Here is a 22530-nt window from a genome sequence, read left to right on the forward strand (position 1 = left end):
AGTTATAGAACTTGAATTATTGAAAATTACCACTGATATTCATTAAAAAGAATGAAGGGCCAAGGGTAAAGTACAACAGAACAGCTGCACAGAACTGGTGCCACTCTTGAGGTCTTCTATTGAACTGATGTCCATTGCTGAGGTGGGACAGGTAACAGATCCAAAATATGTGTTCAAGTTTACAGAAGAGATCAAAATGTTAACTGCTTCTCAAACTGAATGATACCAGTTTATTTTCATGACCCATTGGCAGGTCCAGAAACAAGAATCAGGCCTGGGTGAGGACAATCAGAGAATGGATGATTGGAGGAGAAATGCGAGTCATTCACACACAACGAGCAGTTTTCTGTATTGGATTTATTACCCTTACTGTGTTAAATTAGGAATTTAGTGACCCGTGAGAATTGTTTTGGGGGAATGAAAGGGCAAACCTCCAAACCTGCTTCCAGACGGGAATTCTCAGACAATTTTATTAAAGATAAATCCAGTTTAATTGATCTTTAAGGATCTACTCAGCGAGAGAAATCCCATCATGAGACGCAGATGTAGGCAGCTTAGTGGTGTTGGGAGATTGCAGGATGGCCCTGAAGTCCATCTGGAAGTCCTAATGCCAAGACTATTGCCTTCCAAGGCAATCCAGCATCTCTGACAGTAGCTAGCTTTTTTAATTTTTTATGGAAGTCAGTCTGTCATATCAGTAGATGAACTGTAGTGGTTTGTGGTGATGACTGTTCCTGCTTTCTAGAGCCATAGTGGATATTCTGGATATTTATGTAAAACACCCATGACCTTTGCTGTTGATTTCCTTGCAGTTTCATAGTTGTAACATCATATACTCCCAGAAAAGATGAAAAGCAATTACTTCTAGATAATGCATTACATGTAATGTTTAACAAACATATGGGATAGATAAAACATGCACAGATTTATACATACATATGTGCCTGAGATTATATATATATATATTTTATATATAAATATATAAAACACACACACACACAGTATATATATAAATTATATATAATTATTTATATTAGTCTCAGTCACATCATGAATACCTAAAGAGATTACAAAGTTCAAAAACATAGCTGCAGCCTAGGGGTAACTGTGAGAAACCAATTAGGGGAAATCAACAGAAAATATCAAAGGGATACACAGCAGTAGTAATTATTCCAGCAAAAGCATAAAATGTAATAATCATGACAAAAATTAAATAAAACTCAAAGCCTCATTATTTCCACGGAAGATTGAACACAAATGTTTAGTTAAATACACCCAAGCATACAAAAACCAGGACACATGCTATGATTATGACACTGCTACTAGTCAATCTTAGGGACTTTCCAAAAATAATGACAATAATAATATTACTACTACTACATCTTAAATAAAATAATAAAAAAAACTGAAAAATCTAATAATTCATGCTTGTATAATACTACGATTATTCTAAACCCTATGGAAAACAAAATAGGCGAAGAAAAAAAATGCAAGCCAAAAACAAAGAAAATTATGCATTAGTGAGCTGAAGAATTAATTTCAGCTTCATACATTGTGACTGTACTATCATTTCTGCCAAATTGGCGATATCTAAAAACAGAATTTCAAAAGCAAATAAATATTTGAAAGAAGCTCAAGATATTTCTTAATACAAACCTTATTTTCAAAAGCAAAACATTTTAAATATACAGGACTCTACAGTGCGAGCGTAGTAAAACTTGCAAGTAAAACTAATATAGTATTTCACATTCGCAAAACTTGGGCGCACAGTGCGAATACAATTTTTGAACTCTAAGGAAATACTACATTGACATGATTATGATAACGATATTTTACACTAATCGTTATTACGGTAGCAAATGTGTAGTTCGGTTATGGATTGTCACAATTAACTGAGAAGTCAATGAAAACTACAAGTCCTGTGAATGACATTTATGACCCAGTGTTGCAGCGGTTCATTTGGCACGATATCCAATCACCTACTAGCTGGTGTTAGTGTGCCTCTTCATTAAAACACACTTACAGATACAACAGTACTCAGCGACAGCGGGGCTGCAACAACTTCGCGGTAACGTCGATTATTAAAATCTACTAAAATCTTAAAATGTAATGAATTGTCGATTAGCACATAACATAACGTGCAAAGCTGAACTCACAGAGCACTGAAGAGAGATGCACTGGAGCCGATGAAAAGGATGGAGACGAGACGCTCAGCTGGGGCAGGCCGCTGCCTCTGTATCCGAAAAGCTGTCCATCAAGGATATTGAATATTGGATCCGTTTAAATTGCACAAAGTACTCAGTCTGTCCCGTTACTTGAACTCATGTGCGTCTTGCAAGCTGCGCCGGTTTCTTTACCTCCTCAACTACATTATTATACATTTTATTTATAATGCGCTCTTATTATAACCCTGCGCTACACTCAAGCAACAGTCAAAACAGACAGTACACAGATGACAGACAACAAAATAAGCAAGAAAACAGGCAGCTATGTTAGCCAATAAAGGAGAGCAAGCAATAAAAAGTCTGAAAAGATTTTAAAACTTGTAACTAACCGAGATATTTTTATTTTCCAAAAAGTGATTAAGAAATTTCTTTAAAATGTGTAGGACGCTCCTCAGAGCCTCTGGAAGTGTGTTGCACAGCCGTGGCACATTATACTATATGATCAAACTAGTGCCATCATTTATGATTTATCTTTTTTTTGTTTTTTGTTTTTTTGTTTAGTGTGCCCCTAAATTGTGGACTGTGCCCCTACATTTTTCAATCTAGGGGCACAGTAAGCATAGAGCCCAGATATATCACTCCATTACAATTTAGCAGATGTTGACCAATAGGAAGAAAAAACTTACTTCCCTTAAATGAATTCAAATTAACAAGATGGATTTTTAAAGATAGATTTAAAGTGAGGAGGCTCTTATTGTAAATGGTTTGTCATTTAATAGCAGAAGGAATATGTATCCTACCTGTCGAAAAGATGTCTCCGAGTTGAGTCGATTGCACTGTCCACACTCTGTATGGCCTCCCTAATCGAGGTGGCGACAAAGGGGTCTCCATTTCTACTTATCTGAGGGACTTGTTAAAAACACAATATATTATGTTTGAAGAGTGCTTACAGATTGCTGGCATTTTCATAAAACAACTTTTTTTTTTTTTGGTAAAGCAACCTGGTAAAGCAATGCTGTTTAGGGATTTATTATTGCTTAAAATGATCATCCCAAAAAAGCCCACACTACTCCTTTAGCAAAGATTTTACTTTAATTTTCAAATAACTCTAGCAAATATGAATGAAAAAGAATGTACATTTCCTGTTGTTTGTTAGCAGTTTACAATTTAAGAATTCAGTGCGTTACATAGGCCTAGTGAGAGATTCTTGAGAGGAAGGACCGACGCAAGAAGGGAAAAGAACAACTTTTACAAAATGCAAGTATAACATTGCTTATTATCGAAAATGTATTGTTTTGTTAGAAGAAGAATGAAGTGTAGAAGCAGTATGAAAGATAGACCATTTAAATTACAGAAAGGTTTCTTTTAAGTCAATGGAGCAGGCTTACCCTGAACTGTCAGCACCATACTGGCTGAGGAGTATCCAATGGTATTCCTGGCAATACACTCATAGCGCCCCTCATCTGCTGGTCCCACATCCTGTATGCCTAGGAATCCTTCAGGACTGATGTGAAACTTCCCACTTTCTGTAATTTGAACACCATCCTGAGGGGATAAGCAAAACGACGGAACAACAGTTGTAAATGTTTTCGATCACTCAATGTTCATCTTGTTGATATTGTTTTTTCCTAAATTGAAAAATAACAACCTAATCCTTCCTTTGTCTCCTTCCACAAGACATTACAGGCATAAGCTGAATTCTGTGCATTTTTCCACATAAATGAACTTGTCTGGTATGTTCTGAAATGCTGTACTAGTATAGACCCCAGCTGGTATTTGCAGAGGTATCACTTGTCCTCATCCATGCAGAAATGTTGTCCATAACGGTTCATGAACGTTTAAAATCGGTCCCGAGGCATCAACTGCTGAAGTGGTTAAATTGCCAAATGTACCATGAGACAGTAACTGCCCTCATCTACTGAGGGTTTATCAACCACAGTCACTCTTGTCATCTGAAAAGACGACCCTGGTGCACTTTAGTGGTGAAACTGAATGGATTCCATTTTCATTCTTCACCTATTGTCACTTCTCACATACCAGGCTACTGTGATCTTATGGCCTGCTGCTTTTATGAACAAAGATGTGCAATAGACACAAAAAATGGCGGAAAACATCCCTCCCCTTTAGTATAGGTAGCTCGGAAAATCTAAATCTCCAGGCCAAGTTATTTTTTCCAGGCTTCTACACCCACCCACGAGTCAAGCGTCTTTCTTTAAGAGCAGTTCTGTCTCGGGACAACGCACACACCACTGCGATTCTGAATGCCCACAGCAATCAATATTTCAATAAAACAATAACAGTGTGAGTGTACCTTGTGAACAAATTAAATAGCCTGTATTTAAGATGTTGTGGATACATAGCAAAGTAAAGGTCTCAAAAGTGCTCTCTTATGAGGCACGTTCAGCCTCAGAGCTGAAACTCAGCTGTGTCACAGACTTCTAACCTTGTTCCATGTAATCACTGGCTCAGGCTCTCCCTGAGCACTGCATGGAATTTGCACATCGCTGCCAGACTCCACCGTCATGTCCCTCGGAGCATTTGCAAAAACAGGCGTTACTGATGATTTAAAAACATCTGTTAATAATTATATTAATGTTTTTGCAAATTCTTTTCAGATTTTAATTCCAATATCAAAACTGATTAAAACATATTTACATATCCCAGCTTCTTGCTAGAATGATATACCCATCATGCTTTATAAACCTCCCACTAATTAAAATAACAGGAAAAAAAAAAAAAAAAAAAACCTGTAAGGCTCACATTGTACTTTGAGACTATGCCAAAAAGGAAACCGGGGGATCTAGATTATATACAAACGCACTGGGGAAAAAGATATACTCGCTTTAAGGTCAGGCACTTTGTTACTCTGTGAATTCCTAGGACTTTTATTCCAAATTTTTCAACCTTATCTCCCGATAAACACAGAACTGGCCTGGTGTTTGATAAAATGTGTGTATATATTGCCGACATCTCTGCCAGGCTTACACTTTCTGTGTATTTTCGGTTTATCATTCAGATTAAAAACAAAAAGGCAGATTTTAACCGAGTTTATATTATTCACACCACCTTATTTTGCATTGAATGCCCTTAAGCTAAAAAGCAGCACAAATTACGCATTAAACCATACAATAAAATCCTAAAGGAATATAAGTTCTATTCTTTTCAATATACATTTCTTCCATGCAAAAGTACTCCTTGGTTTTGGAGGCAATTATTAAGTTATGTGATGCATTATGCTGATAATCCTTATTACATGCAACACATTGTAATTTCAGAATTACAGAATGTGATGGTTTTGCGGGGCTCTTCCACAAACCCAATACCCAGGCAGGCCTATAATTCAGTTGAAAGAACCAGATTTATCTGTCACTCGTGCTTTCTATAACCATTGTTGCTGTAATTGTAGGCCTTCTTTGTAAACTACTAATTTGCAATACACAGTAGGTTATGCCCCCCCCATCTCACAATCATTTTTCTCCTCCCTACCAAATCAATTAATACATAACATAAAAATATAAGGGTTAAAATGTTATAAAAATATTAAAAAAACTAAACAAAAAATACAAATAAATAAATACAAATACTGGAGCTTTATGATCCTTCAAATCAGTAAGCATTCCTACAGAATTGAGTCACTGAGCTTCCTAATCAGCAGAGTTTCGAACACTATCCATTTATGGGTACTCCCAATGACATTTCCAACACCTAATGAGTCTTCAAGCAAACTGGTGAGTTTTTGACTCTTAAAACAACCAAAAACAGTCAAATGTAATTATATTCTTTACCTCAAACTCAAATTTGAGATTAATAGAAAGAAGGTGGTATTCAGCATGCACACTATAACTTGGTCAAATTAGTGTTATGGTACCATTACAAAGAAATATAAAAGAACGGAATAAATACTACCTCTTTGTTGTATAGTTAGCTGCACGGCAGTTCTTACAGAACCCACTGGGCTGACAGCTTGACATTCATACTGCCCTTGGTCATGGGCGGCCACTCGGGCAATTCTCAGAGTTCCAGTGGAGAGGACCACGTGTCTTCTGTCCACGGGCAACGGGCTCCCTGCTACACATTTATTAATTAAAGACATTCATAATATCTCACCATTGTAATGTACCAAAGCATATGACAGTTTTGGCACAGCAAGCTGTACCTCAAGTAACACAAAAGAAACAAAAACAAAGAAAAGGCAACACCAGTGATTCACTGGGAAACTCAAGATGGATTAAATACATCTTTCAAATAAAAGAATTGGCAAAAGCAACCGGTGCCAAATGATTGATATATTTGCCCCAAGGTCACTATTTTCAGTGCATGCAGATTGAAAGTAATCTTCAAATGGAAACATCTGGAATATCTACAAAAATAAATACATAAATGAATGAATGTGCATTTCACAGGGCTCTAAACAACTACTTTTAATCTCCTAGCATTCTGGGGTTGTACATAGTAGTAAATAATACGATTGAAAGAGATGCAAGAGAAACAGATTTAAGCTTGAGGCCTTGCAAAGGAAAAAGCCTTTATTCTTTTTGTTTTTTTGAATGGCACCTGATGTATTGGATAGTAAATGGAGAAGTACAGGAACCTCTTACCTCCTCTTGTCCAGGCTATGACTGGCTGGGGATACCCTTGGGCCTCACATGTGAAGTCTACAGTGTGCCCCTCCAACACCAACTGGTCCTGGGGGGTGACGGTAAACTGAGGTATGGCTGAAAATGTGTCAAAACAAGGAGAACTAAAGTGCTATTACCTTACATTTTGTTCTATTGTAGGAACTGTTAAAATGTGTTTTATGGAGGGGGGGAAGCCTCTTGAATATATCAAACATTTTAATATGAAGCTAAAATATAATTTGTCTCAACATTGTTTTAAAGCCTTTTACAAATTATTACTAATTTAATGTAAAGGAAAATCACACTAGTTACAGCCAGGGTTGGCAACTGAAGGCACAAGGATGATTCTGCCCTGAACGTCCCCAGACAAATACACATGGTTTAAATTAGGTGGCATGTATGTTATGAAGACTGTACTGGGGGTTAATTTAAGATTACCTTACTACTTTTAGTATTTGTAATTTTTTTTTTTTTTTTTTTTTATAGTTTTAATGTTTTATGGACCAACAAAAGCTTGCAATGAAAAATGGTTGTGTTGAAACGGCATGTGTGAGCCGAGTTAAAAAAATAAATAAAAAATGCTCTGGTTTGTGAGAGTTACAACAGTACGACAGGATTCAAGGTTAAAAACTGAGATTGCAATGATGGTTGTGAAAGCAAGCTAAGAAGAAATAGCTCACCAGGGAATTACACACGCTTGCCTGAGGTTCATCAGGACAAAGTAACAATTTGAAAGAAATCCGCACCTAAAAGAAAACGATGTAGCCTAGTGGTTAAGAGCTGAGAAACAACCTTAGCTATAATAAGGCTAAAGACTACCTCTGCTCTTGCCTGAATCCAACCGAATAAATAAGAATCACCACTTTAGGTGGATTTTGTTTAAAGTAAATGGGAGTTAAATTTTGCATGGCTGCTCTAGTTTGTTCACCCTTTTTTAATTACACAACTCTTCAAAAGGAAACTCAAAACCAACGGACCTTCTCTCCTTTACCTTGTACTATGATATAAGCTGTGGCATGGATGGTGTCCACATTGTTGCTGGCAAAACAAGTGTACTGCCCCCCATCTGCCTGGTTGACGTTCTGTATGTAGAGGCCACCAGAAGAGGTGATGGTGAATCGCGAGTCAGTGGGCACGGGTGTCCTGTCCCCCTTGGTCCAGGTGACACGAGGGTGAGGCTGTCCTGTGGCGCTGCACTCCAGAGTAACACTCTCTCCCACCAGCACCTCTGTGTTCTGGGGTTGGATCACAAAACTGGGCCTTGCTATGTTTGGGTCACAGTTAGGGTTACAAATTATGGTTGGTGTTGACAGAGGGCTTATACATGTGAACCAACATTGGAAGCGAATGAGATATTGCAGTCTTCATACATTACTACTGAAAACTGCAGGCCATTATTGTAAAGCATTCCAAACCCCCCATTCCCCCCAAAAATAGCAACAATTGATTTTTTCACAACCTTATAACTCTTGACATGTCAATATATATACATATTTTGAAAAAACACAAAGCTCACATGAATAAGACATGCTACTATATGAATCTGGTATGTTAAGGACATTCAAATGAACTCACATGGTGCCCCAAAATACCGTAGAGTAACCTGTGGAGTTTTCACTTCCCCAGCCACATTTTTAGCCATGCACTGGTACACCCCTTGATCCGTCTCCCGTGTGTCCTGGATCATTAGAGTCCCATCTTCAAGTAAGTTCAAACGAGAATCATCTCTCATGTCCAATTCATTGCTTTGAGAAAACAAAAAGAACAAAGAGCAGACTTAATTTAGCCATGCTTTAAACAACCCAAGCATGGATTTAGGATTTCCATTTTCTAAAGAGCTTTTGTTTTTTTTTGCAGATACTTCCCAGATAACTACAACTACTAAATAATTATAATACAAAACAATTTAAGTCTTACTTATTCCTTAGCCAAATAATTTCTGGTTTAGGGTTGCCTTCTGCTCTGCAGGTGAAGTATACAGTGTTTCCGGAGGTAACGTCAACATCCTGAGGTTCTGAAGTGATTCTGGGGACCTCTGTGGAACAGAGTGAAAAAGCAGTTTAGCAGATTGCTGTGTTTCTTCTACACAGAATTACTCAAAAGCTGCTGGCATCCCTGAAAACACTCCATAGCAGCTTGGCCAACTGGAACAGACTCAACCCAAAAGCTGATACAACTGGCTTCAAGACAGCAAGTAATAATGTCTAAACTCCAAACCAAGCACACTGTGATCAGTGACACAAAATGCAGCCTCTGGTGTATAATTCGGTGTTCAAAAACAGTTCTTTAGGACAATGATCGCTGCTAGATATACAATTTAAATCTCTGTGTCCGTGGGGGGGGGGGGGGTCAGGCTTGCACAATTATTGCTGGATGAAAAAAGAAAAACAAAACACCTGGTTGCAATCTCTTTAATTTTATAATAAGGATTGGAGACTACTTTAAATAAGTATTACGTCAGGCATTTCTTAGCCTTTGTGAAAAGCAACAGGGAAATGTAATCTTTGTGGAACATTTAGCAAAGACATAAATGGTGTGCCACTAACACTTAGGGCTTCGTTTTTCAATGTTGGTAAATTATTTACTTCTGAGTGGTTGCAACCATTTTGTATGAGAAGATAAGCTGTAAGTGTGTTATAGTAACTAATAAATAATAAGTAATAAGTAACCAGTAAATAATTTTCCAACTCTGGCTCTTACTACATATTGTATATCATTACTAGTGTGGTACACAGTAATTTTTTTAAACTATTGTTGCCTACCTCCTCTATCCCTACAAGTGTGGTATGAATATTGAACATTTAAGTCTCATGGTGCAGAAAGCTTTCTGGATACTTTTTTTTTTTTTTTGGGGGGGGGGGGGGGGGGGGTTATATAATCCCCTTATTAGCCAAGCCTATCAAACCTTAACAAAAGAATCATATATGGGCTTTTGCTGTACACCAGGTTTGTGTTAAAAGTTGGTAATGGTAATAGAGTGCTACATTGTTCGTCAATGCTGCTCGACCACAGTCCTCATAAAAACATACCACATTGCACCACAAATCTTTCAGTTACCACATTCTATATTGTTTATGGAGTTATTTCCTTGTAGGACATGTTAAGGATATACAAACAAAAAGCAAAAGTAGAGTTGTAAGGCCCAAATCATGGATCAAATATTGTTGTGCTGGCAGGTGCAGAGAAATGCATATTATCTAAGCAATCAGATATCCAATAAAACTGTCCAATAAAACCAAGTTTAACAGGGATCTCTTTAGCAAACAAAGTGTATGTATTGTCTATGAGCTGTCCTTACATGGAGAAATAAACACAACATTAAAAAAAGCACATTTAATAGTTAGGATTTATGCAAATACTTGTTAAATAGTACAAAGATCATATAAAGCCATTTATTTTAAGTGAAAGCTTTTTTTTAATTAATATTGATACTTTAAAGACAAGATGCTTTTGAAAACATCAGGAGTGAATAGGTTAGGTTTCTTTCAACTACAATAAGTTAAAGCATAAAAAACAAGAACCCCAGGTTACGTTCTGTGGCCTATATTACTGTCAGTCATACTGGAGAACAACTCTGCTATATGAATTTGAAGGCATGTATATTATTTGAGATTCACATCCAAGACAGAACATGCTAAGGAAACCTTGCCAAACACACACCCCATCCCTCTCATTGGATGAGCATTAGATCCGTGGCAAACAAAATGGTACAATTACCAGAACCACGAAGGAAACATTTTTAAATGACAACATGATTCAAATTTTCCTGCCCACAAGGTAATCCATTAATCAAACCACTCTGTGTAAAGGTTACTGAAAAGAAAGGCTGACTAATCGTAGAGGAGAGCGGTGTTCTTCTGCGACTCTAAGGGAGTGAACTTCCAGGTGTTGGACTCACCGCAGTTGAGCTCCTCAGCCGTCAGGGTGGCGACAGACCGGCCTTGCAGCCTGCTGGGATACTCGCAGGTAGCAGCAGCTTGAGCATTCCCAGACTCTGCGTACTGCTTGAGTAGGTCAGCCAGCCACAGGAGCTCGCAGTCGCAGTTCAGCGTGTTGGAGTCTAAGCGGCTGATCAAAACAAAACAGAAGGAAGCGCACAGCATCCCCTGACACCCGAGAACTATTCTGTCACACACGAACACTGAGAGTACACTGAACATGCGCATTATATGCACTGAAGGTTCTTGGTCCAAATCTAAAGTGTCTGACATGTCTACTCTCTCTGGCTATACACTGAACCTGCTCCCTTTCTTATCAAATCTGTGGTGTGTTGTTCTAAAATAACAGCCATTTCTGCCGTGTATTCACTGACCTTATTTTCATTATTAATTTAATATTAACATGACTTCTGTTCTGCCTGATCATAAACTAATTCATTTTGATCTCAAAATCTATACATTTCCTCTTCCCTGTACTGAACCTCACGACAGCATGGCATGCCAAAAGATCAGCCAATATCAGAGTGATTAAAGCAAGCCGAGTAACCCAGGTTTCCATTGTACTTTGGAAATATTAGTTTAAAAATGATTTAACACACTTTCTAAGTGTTATTACTGGATAATTTTATGAAAATGGAGATATAGAATGAAATAATAAAGGGTCTGTTATGACACCAAACTACATTAAATTGTTATACTGCCAATATTAACATCAACTGAACAATTGACTAAAAGGATAAAACTCTTCCATGTCTGTGGACCTGTGGAGGGTAGAAGTTATGGGACCTGCTGTAACGGAATTACATATCGTTCTTTTGTCAAGTACTGTCAAAGTGCACACAAAGGTATATTAAAATATTTACATTTACTAACAATGAATGAAATGCGGCTTGGCTTTTCAGTAGAATTGCCTGCAGTGAAATTTGTAAAAAATGAACCCCAGAAAGAAAATGGAACTGTTCCCACTCTGTGAGGTAAAACAGAGGAAGTAGTTTTATTCCAAATTCAGCCAATTTTAGACATTAATTTGCCGTTCCCTTAAACAAAAGGAAAGTGGACTTAACTGAAGCCCTGACATAGATCTTTTTACACTGTGTCATCCAGTTCTACTTAGAGCTTAAAGTGACCGCTAATCCTTAAATCCTGCATTTTTCTTCTTTTCTCCTCTTTTTTTTCCATAGGGGCTTGGGGGTCTTTCAAGCCGAGTAGAATAATGTGATAGAAGAACTCAGTCCAGCTGCGATCAGTATACATCAATATACAAAAGAATATGCAAAAACAAAAATTCAATACTTACAGTCTTTTCATTGACTGCAAATGCGAGAATGTTCCCAGTACTAAATGTGTTATTCTGTTGTTGTGCAAAAATCTGTTACAAAAAGAAAGCATTCATTACCATCACATTGATCTTTTTAATGATTCAAATAAAACATAAATACATACATGTATTTTCAAATTAGGGCATTTGGGCAAAGGTCAGCTGGTAACTTTTTAAATAATCTTCCTGTAGTGGTTTTCAGTTTTTTCATTCTGGGACATGAAATTAGTCCATTCTCAGCCACAGAAATATGCATCACAGCTGCTTACTTGGCGTAGTTAAACTTGTGCAACGATGCAATTTGAAATTCCAGTTTATTAAAACACATTTTGTTTATGGCGCTGTGCACTGAACATATGTAGTACTTTCACCACTTGCTGAGGGGGGACATTGCCTTAGACATTAGTCTATTCCAATAATGTGCAGGTGGCAAGTGCTTTAGAAATTAGGATGCACCTGGCACACTTTCAGGCTTGGAAAATGATTACATCCACAGGAAACCAATTTCTTTCCAAAGCCTGACATCTGCTGCATTTAGGAATAGTGGTCTGTTGGGTGAATATGGGCTTATCCGAGTGTATTGTAACTAATGATAGAATGGGGCAGTTAGGGGCTATAAAAGCAGATAAATCAGCTCTAATATTGTAGGGGCAATATGAAATGATTGGAAAACACAAATGTATAAAAGCAATTCAGATAGGTAATATACACGTATCCCTCTGTATTCTGCCCTGAAAAACACCCTTACACCCTTTTTTCAAAATGCATGATAGCATTCATGCTGGATTTCAAAATAGTATTGAATAGCTTACTGAGAAGATAATTTACATAGTTAGAAAAGGGCAAAATGTATCTTTATCATTATGATTTATTTATTAGCAGATGCCCTTGGCAGATGTATCTTGCTAGAGAACATTCCTGCATTCATTTACTAGGCAACACTAATCACCAACTCTAAGATTTTCACAATCACTTTCCTTAGGGCCTAGTCCAGTGGTAGTAAATGGGTGGACCGCAGGCCAAATCCAGACCGCCGATGCTTTTGAAAAGGACCTCAAAAATTATTTTAATTAACATCAACATTAACAGCCCTGACCCGTCGAGGCATGGACTCCACTAGACCTCTGAAGGTGTGCTGTGGTATCTGGCACCAAGACGTTAGCAGCAAATCCTTTAAGTTCTGTAAGTTGCGAGGTGGGGCCTCCATGGATCGGACTTGTTTGTCCAGCACATCCCACAGATGCTCGATTGGATTGAGATCTGGGGAATTTGGAGGCCAAGTCAACACCTTGAACTCGTGATTCATCAGACCAGGCCACCTTCTTCCATTGCTCCGTGGTCCAGTTCTGATGCTCACGTGCACATTGTAGGCGCTTTCGGCAGTGGACAGGGGTCAGCATGGGCACCCTGACTGGTCTGTGTCTACGCAGCCCCATACGCAACAAACTGCGATGCACTGTGTGTTCTGACACCTTTCTATCAGAACCAGCATGAACTTTTTCAGCAATTTGAGCTGCAGTAGCTCATCTGTTGGATCGAACTACACGGGCCAGCCTTCGCTCCCCACGTGCACCAATGAGCCTTGGCCGCCCATGACCCTGTCGCCGGTTCACCGCTTTTCCTTCCTTGGACCACTTTTGATAGGTACTGACCACTGCAGACCGGGAACACCTCACAAGAGCTGCAGTTTTGGAGATGCTCTGACCGTTGTCTAGCCATCACAATTTGGCCCTTGTCAAAGTTGCTCAGATCCTTACGCTTGCCCATTTTTCCTGCTTCTAACACATCAACTTTGAGGACAAAATGTTCACTTGCTGCCTAATATATCCCACCCACTGACAGGTGCCATGATAACGAGATTATCAGTGTTATTCACTTCACCTGTCATTGGTCATAATGTTATGGCTGATCGGTATATATAAAAAGTTTTGTTACAGGGATTTGTTGCACTCCAATGGGATGTTACATATTTGCCATAATATGGGATGTCCTATAGAAAGCTTACTAGTGTTTCCATTAGTGGATTGCTAGCAGGTTCCAGGTTCGGACGTCACTATACATGTTCTGTACTGGGGCAAGAGCGTCACTTTGTACTTTGTAAAAACAGGTATTCAGTTAGTTTTCTGATTTCTATAAATAAACGGCTAATCTGTGGATCGTTTCTCGTGTGGACATAATTCAACATCGGCTCCAAAATAAAAAAAGTGCATACTAGACTTCACAAAATGCACTGTTCCAATGTAGGCTACATTTTTCAACAATTTATTTTGAACAGTGATCAAGGGAAATGGGAAATGGGAAAATGCTTGAAAGTTTCTGTTATGTTTATCTATATTAATACATGCCTACAATAATCTTTAACAAATTAAAACAATTAAAAGTGGTCTGAAATCGTTTTAATACTAATATTTACATTTAAAATTTTATTTTTGTACTTTGTCAAATTAATGTACTACATTTTAAGCAATGGGGTATATTAAGAATTCAGAGCATTGTGTGAGTGTTGGAAAGGGGCAGTTGGAGGTGTGATTCCACCCCTGAAGCCTGGACCTTGACTATACCTTGACCAAGAAATCAGAGAAAAAGTTATTGACTATCCCTGGCCTAGTCAATGACAAATACCAGCACACCAAATATTGTTTTAAAGCAATATGTGCATAAATAAACAGTAGATGCATTACATACGTGCATATTATGGGATACTCACAGTCGTTCAAGTTTTGGAAGATGAGTAAATGATTCTGGCTCTAACGTTTCTATCTGGTTGAAGTGCAAGTACCTGTTAAGAGAACAAAAAGTGTAAGGCTCCAGAATATCTAAAACGTATACCTGCCAGGGAATAGAATCTAGAATCTAACTTATAGAATTCTACTACTTTCACGTGGATCTACTGGGGAAAAACAAACTAAAACCAAATAAACACTTTTGTAGGACCAGTCTGATAATCTATTACTTTGGTGGTGTTGATGATAATGAAAATAGTGAAGCACCATATTTCAAAATAATTTGAAGTAAGGCCCTGCAAACAGGCAAAGTCACAGGACTAATTTGTATGTTAGGGTGCAGCCTCAAGATATCAAAATCAAGGAATTACAATGAAACCAAACAAAAGAATGATGAACCAAAAACACAACAGCTCCTGGATTATGATTAAATGGCCCTAATTATGAAAGACAATGAACATTCTAGTTCTGACATTTTTAAGACAAGGACATGCAAGACATGGCACAATTCAAATGTAAAACTATATCCTTCATCAAATTGTATGGGGAAAATACACTGGCACTAGCCTTGTATGTTACCCATGTCATCCAGTGAAACAGAATGCTTATTCCAATCCTCCTCTTGAAACATTGAAACATGTTTTTCTTATGTGATTTCTGATGGAATTATTCTGTATATTTTGCATTCTAAAGTAGGTATATCCACAGACAAAAGCTATTAAATGAACAAAAACAATTCAGCTTTCTTTTTCAGTTTCCCCTCTCATCTAAGAACCACCAGATGATTTTAAATATCAGTGAGGTAGATATTTTTTTTTATCTATAAACAGATCCACTGTATAATGTATTCCAATGTCATTCAAGAATTGGGGGTATTTTATAATGAGGTAGCAGATTGAGTGATGATTATTAACATGATGATTGGATTTGCTTGATAGGTAGCTAAAAGTTTCAGAATAAAAAACAGGCTCTTCACCCTGAATTTTACAAGGCCTTAATTATGGCACAAATTGTGCCATAATTTGTCCAAGAACACACTGATGTGATCTAGCATTTAGCATTCCTCGACTTCATTTCTTAATGTATTTAATTATAGCAGAAGAATGTATTGCAAATCTCAAATGGAATGTAGCTCTCATTTATGGCCTAAACTAAAAGTAAAAATAAGTGTACAGCTGCACTCATTTGTATTCTTGTCTATAACTGTTTTAGGAACTTGAAAACATGGTAATGAGAAAATGGATTACCTGTATGCTACCAAACAAAACTCTCTAGAAGATGCCAATGAAGTTGATTTCTCAGACAGCAAAGATGTATTACAATAAAAGCAACTGAAACATTTACCTATTGCAACAGTACTCACAATAAAAGCGTCTTCTACAGCTTTCCAGTCAATAACACCTGATTTACTGTATTACAAACAGATAATCAGCAGCAGACTTAGTTACTTTACAAGATTTTAAGATTTACACGGCTTTACTTCAGTCAAACATCTTTTGCAGTCCAGCACTTTTGTTTTATCCATTCAATGGTGCACTTCAGTACTTCATGTTTTAATTCTAGATACTAATATTAAGGGCAATTACAATTCATACAGAGTAGCACAACTAGTAAGAGTCTCTGCTTGGAGCACAGGCCGAGTCCTGTAGTTCAGACATTGCCAATTCAAATCTGGGATTAGTCATAGCTGACTGTGGCTGGGAATTCCCCAAAGCAGGGATGTCTAACCCTGGTCCCAGAGAGGGTTCTAAACCACAAAATGATCATTTTACCATAGCATAAACAGTGTGCTGTTCTAAAATATTCTAGCAAATTCTATAAATCCTTTGTGACAAAATTCTATTGGAAACCAATATCTTTACACTATCTAACACTCAAAATACTTGAATGCACTATGTAACTGCCATTATATTTCAATTCACACAGTGGATGGCTCTAATGAAATGTACTCAAACAAACCTAGAATCAGCAATGCCTTTACATTGTTTGCCATAGGACTAAGTTTAAAAGTTTTCAATGTTGGTTTGTGTCCCTTAACTCACTCTCTCTCCAGACATGCAAAAAGATATACTTATAGATTTAAGTTTTCACCAAAAAATGTCATTAATTAGAAAAAATTGAAAACCATATAGCTTCCATTACATAAAACAGGGGAACTGTAGAACTTAAAGAGGTTAGGCCTGCAATTACGAACATTCAACTGCAAATTGCTGTGGCATTTTTTATGTAGTGGCAACAACAGTTTCCTTACCAGATTTGAATTTGGAGAAGAAAAAAAAAAATATCAGCGGGCGGAAGACTGGCATGGAACTAAGAGATTTCTGCTGGTACTGTAAAATATTTGTGCTCCCTAATGCACAGTTCCCATGTTTATAGCTGAAACTAAACAAACTAGTGTTATGACATTAAAACAAACAAAGAATATTTTCAGAACAAGTCAGAACCTCCTACTAGAAGTCAAGAAAACCTCTCACGCTACACTTTATATTCAGTTAGGTCAGAGAAGCTGGTGCTTTTTTCTTTAGGAAATCATCAAGATGCAATACAATTAAACTACAGATTAATAAATGAATATGGGTAACACAAGTTTCCAAAACATAACCTTAGGGTAGATATTTCTTTGTATTCCATAATTTGCCATTATGACTGGCACAAAATTAAAGATTAAGCCATTCGGGCATTTTACTGCCTATAAAATAAATAAAAAATTATGTAACAAAATGGAAAGTAGGCTTAAGTTCTATGTACGAAACTAGAACTATGAAACTAGAGGCTACATAGTACTGGGAAGTTTTTTTTGTGCGTGTTCACTGTGATGTTTTTATTCATAGTATCATCTACTGAATCACAACCACAAATTCACATTACAGTGTGATACAATGCTCCCTGTTACGACTTCAGATCCCAATCCAGTATTTTTAAAATAAGCAATTTTATGGTTACATTTGATCATAATCCGTGTATACAAAGTTCACCAAACATGATCACAGCCTTTGCAACAAGGTAGTAACCATGGCAGCTTGCAACCCATGCACAGGCTATTGCTGTGACAGAATTACTGTGACAGTGGGGATTGCAGTGCTTTCCATTTATATTTCCACGTTTTGTTTGATTTAAAGCAAATTTTACATTTTATTCAAAAGCGTCGAGTCTGAAAAGTACCATTCAATTTCACACATTTCTAAGATGAAAGAAAAAAACACACTGAACTTTACAGCAGAAAATCCATATAGATTAAAAAAAAAAAAGTGTTTCTAATGTCTTTTGGCTCTATGCATTTTCCCCAATGTTTTATTCACCTAATGGAGATTTTGTTAATTAAATATATATTAACAAGAAATTACATCACACTCAGTCATCCGGACAGAAACTACCACCTCAGCATATAATTTATTATTATTATAAATCCAGCTTCAATGTCATAAGACATTACAAATAAGACATAACAAATAAATCTTTATACACAACAAGGAAATAAGTTTGTTGTGCCTAAACACCGATAAAAGAATTAGATAACAAATAGAGTAAATATGGCATTAGACCAAAACTATCCTAGTTATGAGAGACGTGCTACAAATCTAGGCCATTCCACAAAATAAAATAGACTACAGACCCTCTGTATTGCTCATCAAACCATATGAAAGTATCATAAACAACCTTGTTCACTAAGAACATTATACCGCATGAAATGTTTTTACATGCATTTCTTATTAATTAAATCATTCTATTGATGGATGTAATTTTTATAGATGTGTTCACATCTTGGTCTACTCGTTCAGGGACTAAAGCTCACCAAGAAATCTGACACTTTCTTTTGTGTTAAAGTTTAAATTTCAGGATTCCAAGAAAAATATTGACACAAAGCACCAAGTGGTTCTACTATCAATCGAGTGTCTTTTTCTGAGTTAAAAACTACAAACTTGTTAAGTCCAGTACATTAAGTTTCAATATGTCTCCTCACAAGGAGTTTGGTGAAGTTTTGGTGCAATACAGGCTTGTCCTCAAGGCTGCGGTCTATCTGATGTCACTCACCAGTGCTGGAAGAACAACCTTAGGTTTGTATGGCACTATGTAGGATCCTGGTAATTACAGGCACTCCCAACAATTTAGGAAAAAGGAGTTTCTATATCCGCTGCATTTGAAATCAGACAGCTGGATCAAGACACAGCCTTGCTTAAAATGCAAGCTGACATCAAGAAAGTGAGTGCACTCGAGTTCATAACATACTTGTCCACGTATGAACAATTCAATGAGAGGCATCTAACCCTAAACAGCTGTAGCAACATACGTAATGCTATACATTGTGGAATGCTGCATTTCTTAAATGAACTAAAAAGGGATGGCAGTTGCCTTGAATCCAAAGACTGCAGGGCAGTAGTAATGTATAGTTTTATGAGGAAAAAACTGTTGTCAAGGTTCTAGAACAGCACAGGCAACACTATATTCAGCCTAACCCCATGAATTAATTTAATCCAGAACACAAAATACAGGAATACACAAATCATTACTGTAGACAAACATCATTTTCTGCAAGGTTATGTCTAGGTTTTTGATACGAGACTGCCAAGTTACCGTTAACTGCCATTGAAAAGCATGCATTATGTTTTCCATTATCTCTGAAGTACTTAACAATTGGGGAAACAACAACAAAAAAAAAAAAAAAAAATATATGGTTAGCCACATTGCTTCAGTTTCTCTCAATTATTTACAGTTAGTTTTATATCAAATGTCAATCAGCAGTAAGGACAGACAGAAAGGGCAAGTGTCAGGTTAAGCATATATAGCAGCCTGAAAACTTCTGCCAGACATTGCAAAGTACTAGCAGTGTGCATCTCATGACATGTGAATCATGATCCAGTTTATGATATCTCCTTAAGCAAAACATGCAAGGACTTGGCTCTACATACAGGATGCCTACATGACATGCAGAATGTGAGACCAGGTGAACCATGCACCACCAGAGTGAAGAAAAGGTATTAGAACACGGAAGGGAAAAGTCACTTACAGTTGCTCTAGAGAGACAAGTCCCTTAAATGCTTGTCTGTCAATTGATTGGATTTCATTCTTGTACAAATAGCTGAAACAAGAAATAATCAGTAATATTAGTAAACACAGGAGGTCAAATGGGAGGGAAAATTGCATTACTTTTGGAACACAATGGTTATGAAAATTAAGGGGTTCACATTTTTTTTTTTATGTTCTTGAATTTAAAATAATGCAATTCAAACATTTAACATAATGTCACTGTTTTCTTGTATTTGTATTGCGATACCAATTTGCAGTCATTTAACATCAATTTATTAGTGCTTTAACTTAATTATATGGGAAGATTACAAAACTTTAAACCAAATGCCAGACAAACAGGGATTGAAATTCAAAATAAATGTATGCAAAGACCTAAATATTATTGCAATATCTCAGAACAAATCAGAGTATATCACAAAAAAGCCCATATTTAAAAGAGAATCAACTCACACCTCGTTCAAAAAATGTATGGTGCCTAAATGAGTATGGTACCTGCAAGTTTCTTGGTCAAATGTTTGTCTTCTTTAACCCATCAAATGGACAACATTTAAATTAGGTTTAGTTTATACTCAGTATCTATTTTCACTTGCTAAGATTAAGTCCTGTTATATGAAATGGTAGGTTAAAACTCCAGCAAATAAAAACACCCAATTTTAAATTGTATACATCTAAAGCACAAAAAGTAAATCAAAGCAGTTGAGTAGATATATTCTTTTTTAAATCTAAAAAGACCACTATTTGAAATGTACAGAGATGTATTATATCCCATGCTATAGTCACTGCATAGTAAAATATACTTCATACTGCAGAAAACTTGCACTCTCCCAGATCCTATTGTGGACATTTGCGATTAGAGTTTGCATCCAGTGTTCCCAGATCCAAAGCCATACAATTTAAGATGCATTAACATGAACTCCAAAGCAACAGACCACTCTCTATTTTCAGTATTTTCCATTATATATAAATATCTTTTAAAGAGGGAAAATTATAAAAAAACAATTAAAAAGCAAAATCAAGCATTTTAGCACAAACTCTATTAGGTGTATACTGTTTTTCACATGACTGCACCAATTTTACCATTATCACTGTCTTACAGAAGACTTCATTTGTGCACCAAAAGTAATACCAGTTTTCTAGTTAAGATTAATAACATATTTTGAGCTGTACATACATAAACATTCTCTTCTGTTTCTAAGTTGGTTGTCTAATTTTGTTTTCTTTACAAAACACCAGGCACTCAGGCATTAACGTTGGTTGCCAACTGTAGAGCAGCTTGGTGTATTACAATCCGTGGGAAATGAGGATCATGAGGTTGTAGGGATGTTTGCAGAGAAACTAATAACTCATTCAATTACCAACATCTCCCTTGTGACTCCATCTACATCCTGGATTGCAGGAAGTCCCTTTATTTACAGAATACAATATTGTGACCAAACATCATGGAAACAGCTTTCCTTGCAAGACGAGAGTCTAGTTCTACTTGGAAGAATATTCCTAAACCATTTCCTTTTCCAGCACTCTTTTAGGAAGTGCCAGAGGGAAGAAGAATGATTTTCACTGACGTTTTTAAAACTGTGCATCAACTGAGAAGCAGTTTAAGATATACATCACAGTCCCACAGCAAGTTTGACATTTCCCATACATGTCTGAAAGAGCTGCTGGTCAGGACCTTTGATCCTTTTGAGGGTTCTTTTTAAGATAAACCTCTGCCTTATAATTTAGCTATGTAAATCACTTTGAGAAGCCTCTACATTTTAATTACAGCAGTGAGAAGGGTATTACACATCTCTTTGCAAGCTAGCGTCCTTGCAGGCAGAACAACAGGATGTCTGGTTACCCTTATGACACAGAAACTGGAAAATGTTTGTCATAAAAAGATCTGTAGGAACTTTGTTTTTGTTTTCTATCCTCTCCGTGCGCCTGTTCAAAAACACAGCAATATCAAAATATGTATAATCTCACAGTCACATCAACTTATGTTGTTTCTTTAGAGGTTATTCAAATCAACAAGTTATCAAGTTAGGCATAAGTAAAGTACAGTAACCCTTTGACATCAGTGTCTGCATGATTATAATTGACTGGTGAATGTTGTGGATACATGCTTCAGAAGCATATGCAAAACTATTTTAAGTAAACATTTGTAATTACACAAAAACATTGTGTACTAAATGTATTACAATCTTTTTTGTTTGAGCTTACTAAACTTTTTTTTATTTATTTTTTATTAAATTATTTTTTAATTTTCAGCACAGTGCGTTTCTTGTTTGACACTGTTGAACTTCAGAGATATAGCCCAAATGCAATTCTGAAGTTACTGTTTGTCAGATCAAATAAAACAATGGGTGAATGATGTCAAATCTAAGGGATTAACCTCTAAGGGTTACATAAATACATACATACAAAAATGCATACTATTAATAGTAATCTATCTTAAATATCTGTTTATATAAAACATCTATACTAATGACAGAAAAGTATAAAAGAGTACAAAAACCAAAGTGAGAAATGCATGAAACAAGACATATCAGACATACTTAGATAAACACAGACAGAAATCACACACCACAACTGAGAGCACCGGGTTTATAATGGGTTCATGACTAACAAAGTAACTGCACAATGTCAGCCTGAAGCATTTTTTTTTCTTTTTTTACAATCGTATTTTTAACAAAAGCTAGTGTAAATTAAAAATAAAGGTTTGTTACTGACATTGCAGCAGAATTTTTATTATTTTTTTCTTAG

General features: G+C 36.6%; 1 protein-coding gene across 4 annotated transcripts in view; it reads right to left on the reverse strand.

The window, feature by feature from the left end:
- pxdn (peroxidasin) overlaps nucleotides 1-22530 on the reverse strand; it is a 73992-nt gene that overhangs the window by 17688 nt on the left and 33774 nt on the right. For 2 of the 4 annotated variants that reach the window (XM_066714589.1, XM_066714800.1), the window contains exons 4-15: nucleotides 19769-19840; nucleotides 14748-14819; nucleotides 12020-12091; nucleotides 10683-10852; nucleotides 8702-8819; nucleotides 8360-8529; nucleotides 7776-8048; nucleotides 6764-6880; nucleotides 6072-6233; nucleotides 4609-4721; nucleotides 3554-3710; nucleotides 2966-3074 (exon numbers count right to left, since the gene is read on the reverse strand). In XM_066714589.1, coding sequence (XP_066570686.1) covers nucleotides 2966-3074; nucleotides 3554-3710; nucleotides 4609-4721; nucleotides 6072-6233; nucleotides 6764-6880; nucleotides 7776-8048; nucleotides 8360-8529; nucleotides 8702-8819; nucleotides 10683-10852; nucleotides 12020-12091; nucleotides 14748-14819; nucleotides 19769-19840 — 1605 coding nt within the window. The remainder of the gene's footprint in view (nucleotides 1-2965; nucleotides 3075-3553; nucleotides 3711-4608; nucleotides 4722-6071; nucleotides 6234-6763; nucleotides 6881-7775; nucleotides 8049-8359; nucleotides 8530-8701; nucleotides 8820-10682; nucleotides 10853-12019; nucleotides 12092-14747; nucleotides 14820-19768; nucleotides 19841-22530) is intronic. The other 2 variants (XM_066714639.1, XM_066714718.1) reach the window with 2 other exon arrangements.

This window comes from Amia ocellicauda, chromosome 1 (assembly GCF_036373705.1).
Source record: "Amia ocellicauda isolate fAmiCal2 chromosome 1, fAmiCal2.hap1, whole genome shotgun sequence".
In the NCBI taxonomy this organism is placed as follows: domain Eukaryota; kingdom Metazoa; phylum Chordata; class Actinopteri; order Amiiformes; family Amiidae; genus Amia; species Amia ocellicauda.